General features: G+C 43.6%; 1 protein-coding gene across 1 annotated transcript in view; it reads left to right on the top strand.

The window, feature by feature from the left end:
• Positions 1-13,784, top strand: part of FBXW8 (F-box and WD repeat domain containing 8) — a 53,996-nt gene that overhangs the window by 13,096 nt on the left and 27,116 nt on the right. The window contains exons 4-5 of the mRNA XM_061465781.1: positions 281-369; positions 13,577-13,734. Coding sequence (XP_061321765.1) covers positions 281-369; positions 13,577-13,734 — 247 coding nt within the window. The remainder of the gene's footprint in view (positions 1-280; positions 370-13,576; positions 13,735-13,784) is intronic.

Genomic DNA, 13,784 nt, shown 5'->3' with positions numbered 1-13,784 from the left:
GCTGCTCACGTTCAGCTCCATCAATCAGCACCCCCAGCTCCTTTCCCATGAGCAGTTTCCAGACACTCTTCCCCAAGCCTCGAGCATTGCATGGGGTTGTTGTGGCCCAAGTGCAGGACCCAGCACTTTGCCTTGTTGAACCTCATCCCATTGCCCTCATTCCATGGATCCGACATGTCCTGGTCCCTCTGCAGAGCCTCTTGTCCTCCAGCAGATCAACCCTCCTGCCCAAGTCAGTGGCTGTGTGGCAGTGCCAACACCGTGTCTTCTTTCTGTGCAGAACCGCATCGGTGCTGTGAGCCAGCTGCGGTACGAGCTGGGAAGGATTCTGTGTGATGTACATTCCTGTGATGGAGTTGTCATTGCTGGGTGAGTACGAGGCTGCCTGATCCTCACACTGCTTGAAATCTCCTGTACTGCTTTTAACTCATTCAACAGAAGCACTTGTTAGAGGCGACAAGAATGGCTTTTGCTAACCATAGTTCCTTTGTGAGTGATGGTGACTGTCCTTCAGGTGACTGATCATGGTTACCTGCAAGTCATTTCATCAGTGCAGGTTTTTATTGTGCTGTTCAAAAAGCTATCTCATGTGCATGCGGTCCCTGTAAAGTCTGCAGTACTTTGTGATGAGCTGTATCCTTTGTTTTGCTGTGGAAGCACCCAGAGTGTGTTAAATGTGATACACATCTACTGAAACATGCTCTCTTCATTACTTTTTCCATAAAATCCCTTAATCTCAAGGATGTTCTTGTGTGCTGTGCAAGATAACTTTAGGACTGTGACTTTCCTCCATTTTTATTTGGAAGACAATCTAGGGAGGTGAAGAACACCCAAAACCCGATATATTTCCCTAATATAAAGCCTTGTCAGGACCTTGATGTAATGTTAGCTATTCATTTGGTTTAAATATACTTTTAAATAGAATTTTAAGAACCTCACAAACGCTTAGAAGAGGTTACCATGACTGTGTCAATAGATGTAAGGCTTTACTGCTTGAATTTTACAGGTTCAGGAATTAGTAGCCCTCCAGAAGAAGCCACACGAGTAAATACAAATGGTGTCATCCTGGGGGCAAGTCAGAGAACACTGTCCTCAACATACCAGAGCTCCATATTTATGGTGGCACTTCACATTAATGGTATGCTTATGCATTATGGGATTAGAGAAAACTATGAAGTACTATAAGATTCACACACTGGTTGAAAGAAATGTGCTTTGAAATACACTGGGTGTAGGTAACTCCTGTACACATGATAGGCTTTTCATAGAATCATGGAATGGTTTGGGTTGGAAGGGATCTTAAAACTTATCCAGTTTCGCCCCCCTGCTGTGGGCAGGGACCCCTTCCACTAGAGCAGCTTGCTCCAAGCCCCTGTGTCCAGCCTGGCCTTGAACACTGCCAGGGATGGGGCAGCCACAGCTTCTCTGGGCACCCTGTGCCAGCACCTCACCACCCTCGGAATGCTCTTGAGCAACTGAGAGCAGAAATCTGAACTGGCAGACAGCAGGAGGAAAAGGGGAGTTTTTATCTTTGATGATTGGTTTGGTTTTGTTTTTTCCCACTTGTTTTCCTTCTGCATTTGCAGGTCTCCCATTCTCTTCTCTCTGCCATCCTGTTCATTGAGTTCCTTGAGCTTCCCTTTCTCTGCTTCTCGTGCAGTGTTTTCACTGCTGTAGTTGGTTGTGTTAGAGGAATGGAAATGGCTCTGCTGATGAGCCGTGAAGTCTGTGACCTCTGGAGGGGCAGTGCCACACAGTGGTTAACCTGAACAGTGGCCATGGAAGAAGTTGTGTGGCTGGAGGACCACAGATCTTAGTGCCTGATGTGAGACCCTTGAGGCAGCGCTCAGACACCACATGTCCCAGCCTGCTGTGGTCTGTGGCTGGGCTCCAGCTAAGCCCACAGCAGCCTGCCTTCTTCTGTGCCCTTCAGCTTGGGCACTGTGTTTCCTGGCCTTGGCCAGGGATCTGCACTGCTGCATCCATTCCACTGTCTCTAATGAAACCTCCTGTACTTTTTTGGGAGCCAGAAACCCCAGTTGTCTCCATGCTGCTGCCAAGACCTCCAGCTCTTCTTTTTCTTCATTTTCTCCATTGTGTTTATATCCAAATATGCAATATATAGAATTTTATCGAATATATACTATAGAATTTTATATAGAATATGTAGAAGATAAGCAGAATAAATTAAGTATCTAAAGAATTAATAACCAAAGGACAACAGTCCTGCATATTCAGCTCAGTCTGTATTTCAGCTTGGTGTATTATGGAAGTTGGGTTTATGCAGTTTCACACAGTGTTTTCATGTTGGTTCCCCAGTTCCTCCAGTGTCTCCTGCTGCTCTTGGTGAGTTTGCAGCAGTTGGCATGGTGAAGGGAGGCGGTGCCATTGGAAAATTGTGGTTCCTGAAAGGTTTGTGGGAATAGATGAGCAGGAAAGAGACCACCGAGGGAAAAGCCGCACGTGTGTATCCATTAGGAAAAGCTATGTTCCAGGTTTCACTCGCATGACTTGTCAGTCATTTCCCTTCTCTGAGATAATGTTTAGTAAATAGTATCTCTTTATGAAGCTATGAGCGTATATTTAGTACAACAACACAGAGAAATCAGAATTCAGCTGTTTGATTTGATCTGGTTAGGAAATGAAATGTTTAGAGTATTAGGACAGAAAGTTACACTCCTTCCTTTGCTGTTTACTGCTTGCCTTTCACTCTGCTTTGGTAGCTTGAGGTCTCTGACAGCATCTCTTTAAGTTGCTTCAAGTAGAAAACTATCCTGTGAATCTTGCCCCAAAGAAGATGAATTCATTGTTCTGCCAATAATGGTGAATATCAAACAACACAGACGTCAAGTTATCACTAAAACTTCCAAGGACATTAGGAAACGGCGCAGGGAAATTACTTATGTGCATGTTCAGGAGGGGAGACTGAGGAATTTGATGGGGTTTTGTTGTTTGTCTTCTTTAAACCCAAACATAACCCTCCCCTTTCTCTCCCTGCTTATAGTATTGTACTTAATGGCATTGTGCTTTCAAATTTGTAATAAAAGTGTAATGAATCTGGTGATCAATAGTAGCTGTTGCATTCGTTCAGTACTGAAGAAGTAATTTAATAGCTGAGGTTAGCAGAAGTCAATATTCTTCTCAGTATAAATATCAATTATCTGTTACATTTAAGGATTATATCTCCAGTTTCACAAACACGTGCTTATATATGTGAATAATACTAGGTTACAGGGAGACTGGCTGTATGCGTAAGGCTAAACTCGTACAAGGCTTCAGAAGTCAGTGATGATCTTAAGGCTGCTTTTGTGTGTGGCATTTCCTGGGGTTTCTCAGCAGTGGCCTGTGGCATCATTTACCTTTCTTTCTTCTGTGGTCAGGCTGCTGCACTGGATCAGATAGGGCTGCTCAGTTTTTAGGTGGGTTTTTGTTGCCTGACTTTGGGGAGCAGCTGCAGCACTCTGGCTCAGCTTGGTCAGACCAGCCAGGCATTACATTCTGTCTTTATAGCTGGAAACTGTGGCAGTGCACAGCAGCTGCTCCCAGGTTTCAGGATGCTCAAGTTGGGATCTTGGGAGATCAGAGAATGGTTCTAAAAATCAAACAAGGGGGGTGGAGAGCAAGGATCCCCAGCAGAAATGCCGGGGCTGTTGTGCATTTGGAGTCTTTAGCAAGTCTGGGAACAACCTTTCTTGATGTGACCCTGCGCTGTGATAGACCTGATCTTGTTTTCTTCACTGTCCAGCACTGTTTGAAGCAGTAAAGTGGGGTAATTTTTATTTAGAGGTTTTTTATTTTACTCTTTCTGAAAAGGAGTTTGTGCAAGCTCTGAGCAGAGTGACCGGGAGCAGCAGCCACAAGCGTGTTGGAGGCAGTTTGCCTGAAGTGCTTCAGGAGGAGATCTCTTTTGTTCACGTTATGTAAGGAAGCAAAGATAAACTGTGCAGGGTTAGCTCTTCCTTAGAGAAATGCACCTATTTCATGGACTCTCCTCTTCTCTCCACACTGCTGCCAAAGCTCAAGCCAGAAGATGGCAGAATATCAAGGATTGATTAAGCGCAACCTGAGCTGCGAGTGGAAGGTGGCTGCTAGCAGCTCCTCTTTCTCCGAGCGCCTTGCATTTCCTGGCTGACATCAGATAATTCAATCCGGCCTGCACAGAGCATCTTGTGTTTATCATTAAATTTTCATCCCAGCGGTTACGACGCTTGTTTTCTGGGTCAGACCTTGAATCCCTTTTCATTTGAGACAGTGGTGTTTGTGGTTACCTCACTCCCAATCAATGTTGTATTCGCCAGCCTTTCTACAGTTACATGTCTCGAAGGATCTTCTTTAAAGGGATGCTGTCCTCCCCCTCCCCTCTGTATTCAATTCAAATGTAGTTTTATCTATAAGTCAGAGTTTACTTAAAGCAATTATATGCCTGCTCGCTTGGCTTTTATAAATTACCACTGGTGATTGGGTTCACTGCACCTAATGCTGTTGTATGCTTGGTTGCAGTGCAGAATGCCTGGATTTCTTCATCGTCTTTTAATAAAAGCTTATTTATATCTTTCAAGCAAGCACATGTTCAGACAGGAAAACTGCTGCTTTCTTTTTCTGGGCAGTATTGACAGCCACACTGATGGGCATCGGCAGGCAGAGGTTTGGTCATCCTGGAGACGCCGATCTCAGAGCATGTGTCTGGTCCTTGTTTGAACTGTGTTGTCATTACACAGTGGATCCTGTGGTGTAACATGTAGTGTGTTGTGAGACTGTGTTGCTGTCTGTGTGGAATACACGTGTGGCTGTTCTTGAGCTGTGTGGCAAACCTGCCTTGTGTTGGTGGCTGTCATCTTACCTCACAACTCTTACTGTAAAACCCCACCAGGTCTGCTGTGAGGCAGGGTGATGTTTTAGTGTGCAGGGTGTTAACTTTTATGCTTGCAGAAGGGGCACTTTGGCTTTACTGCTGCTGTTTGTAGCTCTGAAAGCTTCCCAAATGAAAATAAACAGGAGCCAGTCCATCCTTCCAAATACCCAGATATATAAAGGTATCTGCTTTTTCTTTCTTCAGTTTTCCTTAGCTGAAGAAAGAATGGTAAACTGTTAGTGAAGAGCTCGCATAAATGGAAATACAAGGGTATGCTTCTGCTGTGCTACTGCTGTTAGAGACCCATCTAGCAGATGCTGTGTGGAGTCCCTGCCCCTCTTACAGGCTAGGCTGGGAATCAGCCTGTGGTTCGTCTCTTCACAGTTTCCTCCTTCCCCCATAAGTATTGTCATCTTTCCTAGAGACTTCATTTTCTTGGGTTACATCTAGCGAGATTTTGCTGCTCTGGAATGCCTCCATAAATCAGTAGATGAGCACTTCCTCCCTCTCAGGGTGGAGCAGACCTAGCACACATGGTATTTCTCCAAGTGATGCTTGATAAAGGTAATGAGAAGGAAAAGAACTTCCTAAACACTCTGTGTAGTTGGTGGAATCATCTGGTTTAGAAGTAGTGATAAATTTTGATTCTCTCATACTGAGGAATGCCCTGAAATGATTTTCATACAGTTGCCTTTGTTCTGAAGAGTCTTATGGGGGTTACAGTTTAAACACTGCAGCACTTCCAGACAATTTGGACCTTAACAGTTTAAGTCATTATGAGCAACATAATGTAAGTAGCTACTACTATGTGGTGGGTGTCTTTGTTCTCTGTGATCACCTCCCAGTCTACTTCCCTTATGTTCAAAGGTGACCTGCAAATGACTTGCTGTTCTTTTCAGCTTCATAATGATGTGTGAAACTAGCCCGAAAGGCTTGAAAACACTTCCCTGCACTTTCCAAACTTCATGTCAACTCTCATCTAATTTGGTTTGGGTTTCTTTGGTTTTTGCTATAGGGCTTGTGGGTTATTCTCAAGGTATTTGTTATTAGCTCTTGCATCTTAATTCAGTGTGCAGACCTGAGGAAACCAAAATATTAATTAGTAATGAAAATGAATCAAAGTTAACAAACTGAAGTCTTGAACAGCAGCCTGAATAAACCCCTGCCTTGCTTAATTGCTTGAATTGTGCTTGTATAATGGCACAACTTTGATAGGTTTCTCCCTCCCCTCTTGGTGACTGAGAGCCTGGATGTAAAACAAAGCAGTAAGGCAGAAGGTAAAATGCTTGCCTTTTTCCTTCAGCCCTCCCTAGACCTTTTGTGTCATCTTCACTCATTCTCATCATTGTTAAGAGATAGTCAGTGTCAGACCTTCCTTTTTTTCACGTGAGTCACCTTTAGGAGGGTTGAAAAGGGGATGACATCATTTCAGAGCGGTCAGATGACAAACTACGGGAGTTAGGTAAGGTTGTGTTCAGTGACAAGCACGTTGGCTTCTCTGTCAATTATGGAAAAGAGCCTTTCAGGTGAAACCAAGAGCAGAAGCTTGATCCCGACTCTTTGTGAAAGATGCTTTGCCAGCCTGCCTGACCATGGAGCTATTGATTTACCTCTGGGTTGTGCTAGGTGCAGATGAATGCGCTGCTGCAGCGAGACGGGCTGTGTGCTTAGTAATGCCCAGTTCTCAAGTCACAGTTGTTATTTTTGAGCTTGCAAAGCCTGATTTTCTCCTGAGAGCAGACAAACCCATCCTTCTTTCTGGTAAACTTATCATTGCACTTTTACTGTTTCCCCAGCCTACCAGCCCCTGTGCTTTTGCCATCAGTGTCTGGAGTTCAGGTGATACTTACCCTCTCTGCTGTTTGCAGTATGTTGCAGTCTGTGTCCCTTCCAACACGTAAACGTTCCAAGTTACATCGTCTTCCAGTGGAGTTTTCTCCCCTGTATCTGAAACTGGAGCCATTGATTTATTTGTTGCATTATGTGTTTGTCCTTTAGGAAATAACAGGTCTGACGGAGCAGATCCTCCCCAGATTGCAACCCAATTCCTCTTGAATTCTTTTGATAAAGATGATTTATTTCTTTTCCTCCTGCCATGACAGTACCCACAGTATTATGTTTCCTTGATCAGAGCAACTGGTTGAATCAGTGGGCCTGGGCTGATGCAAGACACTGGAACTTTGATCTAAATGATGGGAGTTTCTTGGCCTTAAGGAAATTACTAGAGACAGTTTGTCTTTCTCTAACTGCTGCTTTTGTAAGTGTTCATTAAAGTGTTTTTCCTGCCATATAACCCTTTGGCTTGATTCTATTCCCTTGGTATGACATTTACATCCACTTCAAATTAATAAGGAGGTGAGGCACACAGAAGTACTTGGGATGGAAAAATACTAATTCTATTACAGATAACAACAGTAACCTGCAGAAGAACTGCGCATTATCTCCTGCAGCTTAACCCACTTTCTAGAGCTGTGGTTTCCTAAATAAGGCTATAAGAAGGAAAGTATAAGCTCTTTGCAGCTCAGTATCTATGAGTGATCCACAGATGGACGTGGGTTGATGAATGGGGAAGTCATGTTCCCAGCAGAAGAGTTTGGGAATGCTCAGAATGTGCTTCCTACATGTTCAATCTTAGTGTTTCCAGATCCGTTTTGGTACAAGTTAGTCACTTTTCTCATAGCTGCACTCATGTCTCAAGCAACCCAAAATAGTGTTGGGATGAAATCAGGGACATTACTTGTCTGCTTCACGTTCTTCTACCTGTGTTAGGATTGTTTCAGATGCTGGGTTTGGTTTAACCCCATCTGTTTTTTTCTTGTATTTTATGGCATAGCTTTCTGCTGTGCTTTATAATGGCAGAAAATTTTCTCTTTCTTGTTTCATTTGTATTGGTTATTGTGTTCTATTTATATGCCTTTCTGCCATATAGAGTAGTTGTTAACTCCTTGCTTGTAGCTTCTTTTTCCTGAATCTTTCCCTTAAGGAATCCCTTAGCCAAGCTACCTGTTGATTATATACGTAGTGGCAAAATCAGTCTTCACATAATTGCTCTGTGAGGTATCTAACACTGTGATAAGTTAGCCTCATTTCAGAGAAGACTTGTTGGGTCTTAATGTTGAGTATAAAGAAAGTAATAGAATCCATTTCATTTCAGTATTGTATGTTGCCGTTGTGGCATCTTCCAGCTTGCAGTGGTTGTGGTGAAGAGCCTTTGTTTGAAATGGAACGTTATGAATTACCACTGCCTCATGGAGAACATGAAGCTTAGGAGCAGTTTGAACCAGCTTCCAAAGGCGTTCGGGCTTGGGTTTATTTGGACCTTATTCTTAAGCCTCCTGAGGGGGTCACTGACTGCATACCTTAATTAACCACATGAAGGACTGGTTACTTGCTTTTGGTGGAATAGGGATGAAAGGTCCGAGATGCTTGTTGCAGCAAGACCATGCAAAATACTCATTATTTTACTTACTTATCAACAGGCATCCGTTCAAACAGAACTATAGCTGGCGACTGTTACTTGAGCAAAATTCCTACTGACTTCAATAAAATGCATTGACATTGTAAGGACTTCATAATAAGATCTGTTGAGTATTAACAGATGGTCACTGACTGCCTGAAACAAAGTTGTTGGGTTTTTTCTTGTGTTTTGTTGATCACCGCAGGTATCTGGAAACTGAACAGGCTTTGCCTTCTGGAAATCAAACCTGACTGTGAAACAAAGGGGGCTTCTTTCTCTTTCCTTTTTATTTCCTTGCTACAGATTCTTTAGAGAAAACACGGAAAATATGAACTGATTTCTGAGATATCTTTGGTGTTCACACCAACTTAGTGTAGTAAGACTTGCCCTGGCATCGTGTGCTTGAGACAGCCAACAAAATGGACTGTCACCAGCATCCTGTTTCACCAGCAACCCAGTTGACCTGCTCGTTGGAAGTGACATTCTGCAGTGCCAGCAGTAAGCAAGCCATGAAGGAAAGCAGTTTGTCTTTGCTGTGCCATGGACTGAAAACGAGGAGAGCCTCGACTGTTTTGAAAATGTTCCTGTTAACAGTTTTTCTTTTGTGTATTTGTCAGTTTATGTATTAGTTGCAGTTGTACTTTGCACAAACACTAATTAGACAGCCATCAACACTCAGGGCCAAAGGCTTACTAACAATGCAACTGTGATAGCAGGGTCTTAATTGGTTGAGTATAATTGTCATTAGGCAACGATAAAGACATCTGGGGCTCTGGAGAGAGATCAGCCTCCCCCTCCTCCTCCTCGTCCCCAAATTTGTTCTGGCTATGGCTGTCCAACACAGTTGAGCTTTTTTCAGATGAGACTCTGTGTTTTGACCAGTTTCCTGATGTTTTTCTCCTTATGAAATCGCCTGCCTCTTCAGCACCACTTCATTAGAGCGATGCCCAGGCTGCATCTCGGCTTCCTCCCACATGTGCTCTGCACTTCACCACCTGCTTCCCAGCCATCATGGGACATCAGCAGCTTTTAACCCCCAGCTCTTTTCTCCTTCAGTCTTCTGCTTTCACTCATGTGAGAGGGCACGAGGAAATGGTTCATCTCATTATGACATTACTGCCAATAAAAAGTAGTTGAAATGCTTTTGATTAGTGAGTAGGTATTTTTATTATGCTGCATTTGTAGATACCATAAGAGTTTAATCTATTTTTGTGCCGTTTCTCTGTACCATATGCATTCCAGCTATTGTTGCTCCATTTCAGCAAGGTTTTTATGTGTATCTGTAAAGCTTAAGCTGAATTTGCAGACTCATTTTAACAGATGTATACATATCTGTCCAGAATTACAGAACTGGCTTGTCAAGGAGTATAGTTAGAAGATTACAGCTCCTGTCTTTCTCCTGCTGCTGCTTTTCATGTGTATACACTGAAACGTTCAAAAGAGCAAGAGGTGACATGTAAGTCTGTTGGAGAAGCTGAGTTACTTGGGTGCAGAGTGTCTGTTGAGCGCTAAGAGGGGGATGACTGGGCCTGGTAAGTAGGGATTGAAGCACGCAGACCCCTGAAACTGTGTGGATGAAACGCCTTGGAAGGCATCAGGGCAAGGAGAGGGGGAAACCTAGGATTGTAAGCAAGAGAATTTTACCTGTGCTTGGGAAAGCAAGACTTTGGACAGCCTTTCTAAAGGAAGTGAATCAGGTGTGGTCTTTCAGATGGTTTGGTTCTGCTCTGAGGCATCTTTCATTCAGCAGCTGGTAACCCAAGTAGATATTCATGGCGAAGTGTAGAAGTTGTGGTAGGAAATGAATAGAAATACTGACATTATCTAGAAATAGGTTTTGTGACGTGCAGCATGTGCATGTTGCGCTCTTCAGCCATCTATTGCTATGGCAGAGTTGCCAAGTGTCTGCAGTAAAGTGGCCTATTTATTTTTTTACAGCAAGGCAGTGCTTTACTAGTTTAAAAGCCTTTTGTTGTGGTAACAAATTGAAAGAGTGCTGCTCTTTACAGCAGCACTGAAAGCAGGGAGTTGAACCTGTTAAATTTTTTAGTTCTGAATTGGATTCATCTGAGTTTGAAATTCTTCCAGTTCTCTTCTGGTGGAGGCCCAGTCTATGCTGGAAATGGGCATGTGGTGGTGATGGCCAACGGAGCGTATTGTCAGCTGAGGAGGTGGTTTTTGTCTCCTATTTCCCCATGCTGATTCCCTGCCCAAACTTAGACCTCTGCTTGTGTTTCCATCATGGTCTTGTAACATCTCTCCAGATCCTTTAGGTTTGCTGCGTGGGACTGATTTGCTGTCATGCTGCACTGGGAAGGATGAGTGTGCTGAGTGAGATATAGTGGTAGGGATGCAGGAAGGATGGGGGCAAAGATGCCTTGCTGCCATCCTCCCACTTCTTCCTGATGAACATAAAGCCCTTGTCCTTTCTTGAAGTGCTCTGATGAAAGCTCTTCAGCATGTACCTATCTTTAGGCTCAAACTTAAACAGAGGAGATTTAGGTTAGATATAAGGAAGAAATTCTTTACTGTGAGGGTGGAGAGGCACCGGAGCAGGCTGCCCAAGGAGGTTGTGAATGCTCCATCCCTGGAAGTGTTCAAATCCAGGTTGGATGGGGCTTGGCGCAACCTGGTCTAGTGGAAGGTGTTCCTGCCCATGGCAGGAGGTTGGAACTGGATGATCTTAAGGTCCTTTCCCACCCAAACCAGTCTGTGATTATATGATTCTATCCATCATGGGAGACGAGGAGGATGAGGAGACTACAGGGAAGTATGGTGCAGAGCCAACCAAGCAGAGACAGTTCTTGCTTTAAAGCAGGTCCCAGCACAAACACATCAATTCGAGTGAAGTTTATTTCAAACGGATAGGAACCTTTGGTCGTTTGTTGCAGTCTGAGCTTAGCTGTAGAGGTGCTTCAGGTCTTTCAAGAACAAAGAATGGTTCAAGCCGAATTTTGACTTGGTTGAATTCAGAGCTAGAATTAATTTAAGCACTTGCTGTGGTGCTGTGATGTTGGAGCTTTCATTCCAGGATTGCAGTCCCTGTTCTTTTTTATGGATGGTGGTGTGTCTTGAGTCCTGAATCCCTTGCATTGCATGCTAGATACTAAAACCATAAGCAGTGCACTCAGAAAATTAGCCAGCCCTGTGTCTTTTCTCTATTCCTGTCATTCTGTTTCTCCATCTGTTAGTCTCTCTTTTTACATTCCTACACTGGACTATATGAGAGCGAGTATGTGTATGCACTAGGAGGAGATGCTGTTCTTCCATGCTTATTTGGGGATGAAAATGAATATTCTGTCAACTCTACCAGTATTTTATGTCTCTCTTGGGACTTACTTTTCAGGGTCACTTACTGACAGGAGAATTTTTGGCTTCCCCCTTGGGAGTAATCTGCTGCTCTTTGCAGTTAAGCTTGAAAACATGACCCCAACCAACTCAAACATAAAGGGAAACACAAAGCAGCTCAAAATTAAAATGCTTCCAAATGTTATGTGTGTGTCTTGTTGAAGGGGACAGCAATAGATCTTTGCAGTTATCTGTCCCACTGTGTTCTGTCTCCTAAGTTTTAAAATATATCTGAAATAAGCACTTTTTGGTGTTGTAAACTGATGTTGTGGACTGATCTGGATTGCTTTTCCGACCAGCATGGAATATTTTGCTTTGGGGAAGGAAGCTTCTTTCTTGATCTATTCTTTTGAAATAGTGCTGCTGTAAATTTGAGATGAAAGCAGGATTTGAAGGGGGATTTGGGCCTCATTTGCAGAAGGAGGAAAAGGGAGAAGTGCTTTTCCCACCCTATTCTCTCATTTTCTTCTCTCTTACTGTGTAAAACACTGATGAGGAAGGCAGGTGAAAAGGACACAGTTCTCTCTTCCCAATTCAGTGCAGAGAATTAATGTGCATCTCTTTCTGCTTGACAGGTTTCACCGCCCCCTCAGGCACTTTAATTAGTTGTATGAAGTGGAGCATTTTCACCCAGAGATGTTGGGAGTGATCTGCTCAGAGTACCTGTAACCCATTGCATGGTACTCCCCAGAGAACTGGGTAACCCGAGTCTAAGTCCAGCATCTTCTGAATCTTTATTAAGCACTTCACCTCCCTTGTAAATAACTGTTTTCTTTTTCCCCTTATAGGGCAGCCAGATTTCTCATTGTTAGATCTTTGAGCCTTATGAGGATCATTCTTTTGAAATACTTTACCCCCCAAAAATGGGAACAAAGACGAAGCTGATGGAGCAGGTAGCATCCTGCTTTTTCCTACAGAATCCAAGTCCCAGCTGTGGCAGAGAAAGACATCTGAGACTGTTTGACAGTGTTGATTGTCATAGTTCTGTCCAAACTCAGTTACTGAACTGTTCCAAATGGCTATTGCACTGTGTTCTTTGACCAGTCTTAGAGGGAGCTTCTCCTCCCTCTCCTGTGTCCTCTGTGACATAGAGGAAGCAGAGTTTCGAGGGGGGGGTTCTTTAATAGGATGTTGTGTGCTGCAGGAAAGATGACACAGACCCATTTCTGTGTTGCTTGCTGTGTAAAACCTTTGTTCATTTAGATACATTCGGTATTATCTGGGAAGTGTAGTTCTGTTTTTTCGTGTTCTCACTGGCACACTGATGCTAAACTACAGGTTTTTCTGATGTTTCAGTGGGAGAGCCTTCTGCAGAGAAGGCAGCACTTTATTCTAGTAAGTGTTCATTCTAAAGACAACCCTTGATAGTATTAATAAAATAATTAGTCTTCAGAGGCGTAGGCAAATCTGATCTGTTGGTGAGACATTAAGAAGTTTCTATGAAGAGCAGTGGGTTGGATGGGTGTATGTGTGTGAGTGCTTGTGTGTATGTACATAAACGCTCTGATTAAACAGCCTTTCCTTGGCCCAGCCACAATCACGGACTTTTAAAGACCAAAAAGAAGCAGTTTGAAGTTTTGCCATGACTTGTTGCTTGATTGCCTTCTCCCCCTTGAGCACAGCTCTACTTGCATTCTGGTTGTAAACCTAATATTGATGGTTGGTAACATGTGGTAGCTCAGTCGTGTCATTCTTGTAGCTCCAGTTTACTGCCTTAGACTTGATGTTACATTCAGTAAATGGGAATAAAATGAGCAAAGTTGATGGGCTTGTGTACAGAGTGTGTGTGTAAACAGGAGGAGAATCACTCCAGGAGCTGTAGATGGTGTTGGGTTTTAAGATGCTTTTTGTTTCTTCCTCCCTCCTCCCGCAGTTCCCCTTTCAGATGTTTGGGGGTGAACAATAGCCTTCTTTTCCAGATACACATCAGGAGAAGTGAGGTTGTGGGACACTCGCACCTGGGACTACACAGCCCCCATTCTGGAAGCAGTGCATGGTCCTGGTGATGCTGGACCTCGGCCACATGTCTCCTTTGTGAGGATAAACAGCTCCCTGGCTGTAGCAGCTTACGAGGACGGTAAGTAACCACAACTCTCCTCCCTATTGGAAAAAAAAAAGGGCTTTACA

This window comes from Pezoporus flaviventris, unplaced genomic scaffold (assembly GCF_033815535.1).
Source record: "Pezoporus flaviventris isolate CSIRO_AGI_PZ_B2104156 unplaced genomic scaffold, CSIRO_AGI_Pfla_v1 ptg000041l, whole genome shotgun sequence".
Lineage (NCBI taxonomy): Eukaryota > Metazoa > Chordata > Aves > Psittaciformes > Psittacidae > Pezoporus > Pezoporus flaviventris.
This window is presented reverse-complemented; position numbering and strand designations above follow the sequence as displayed.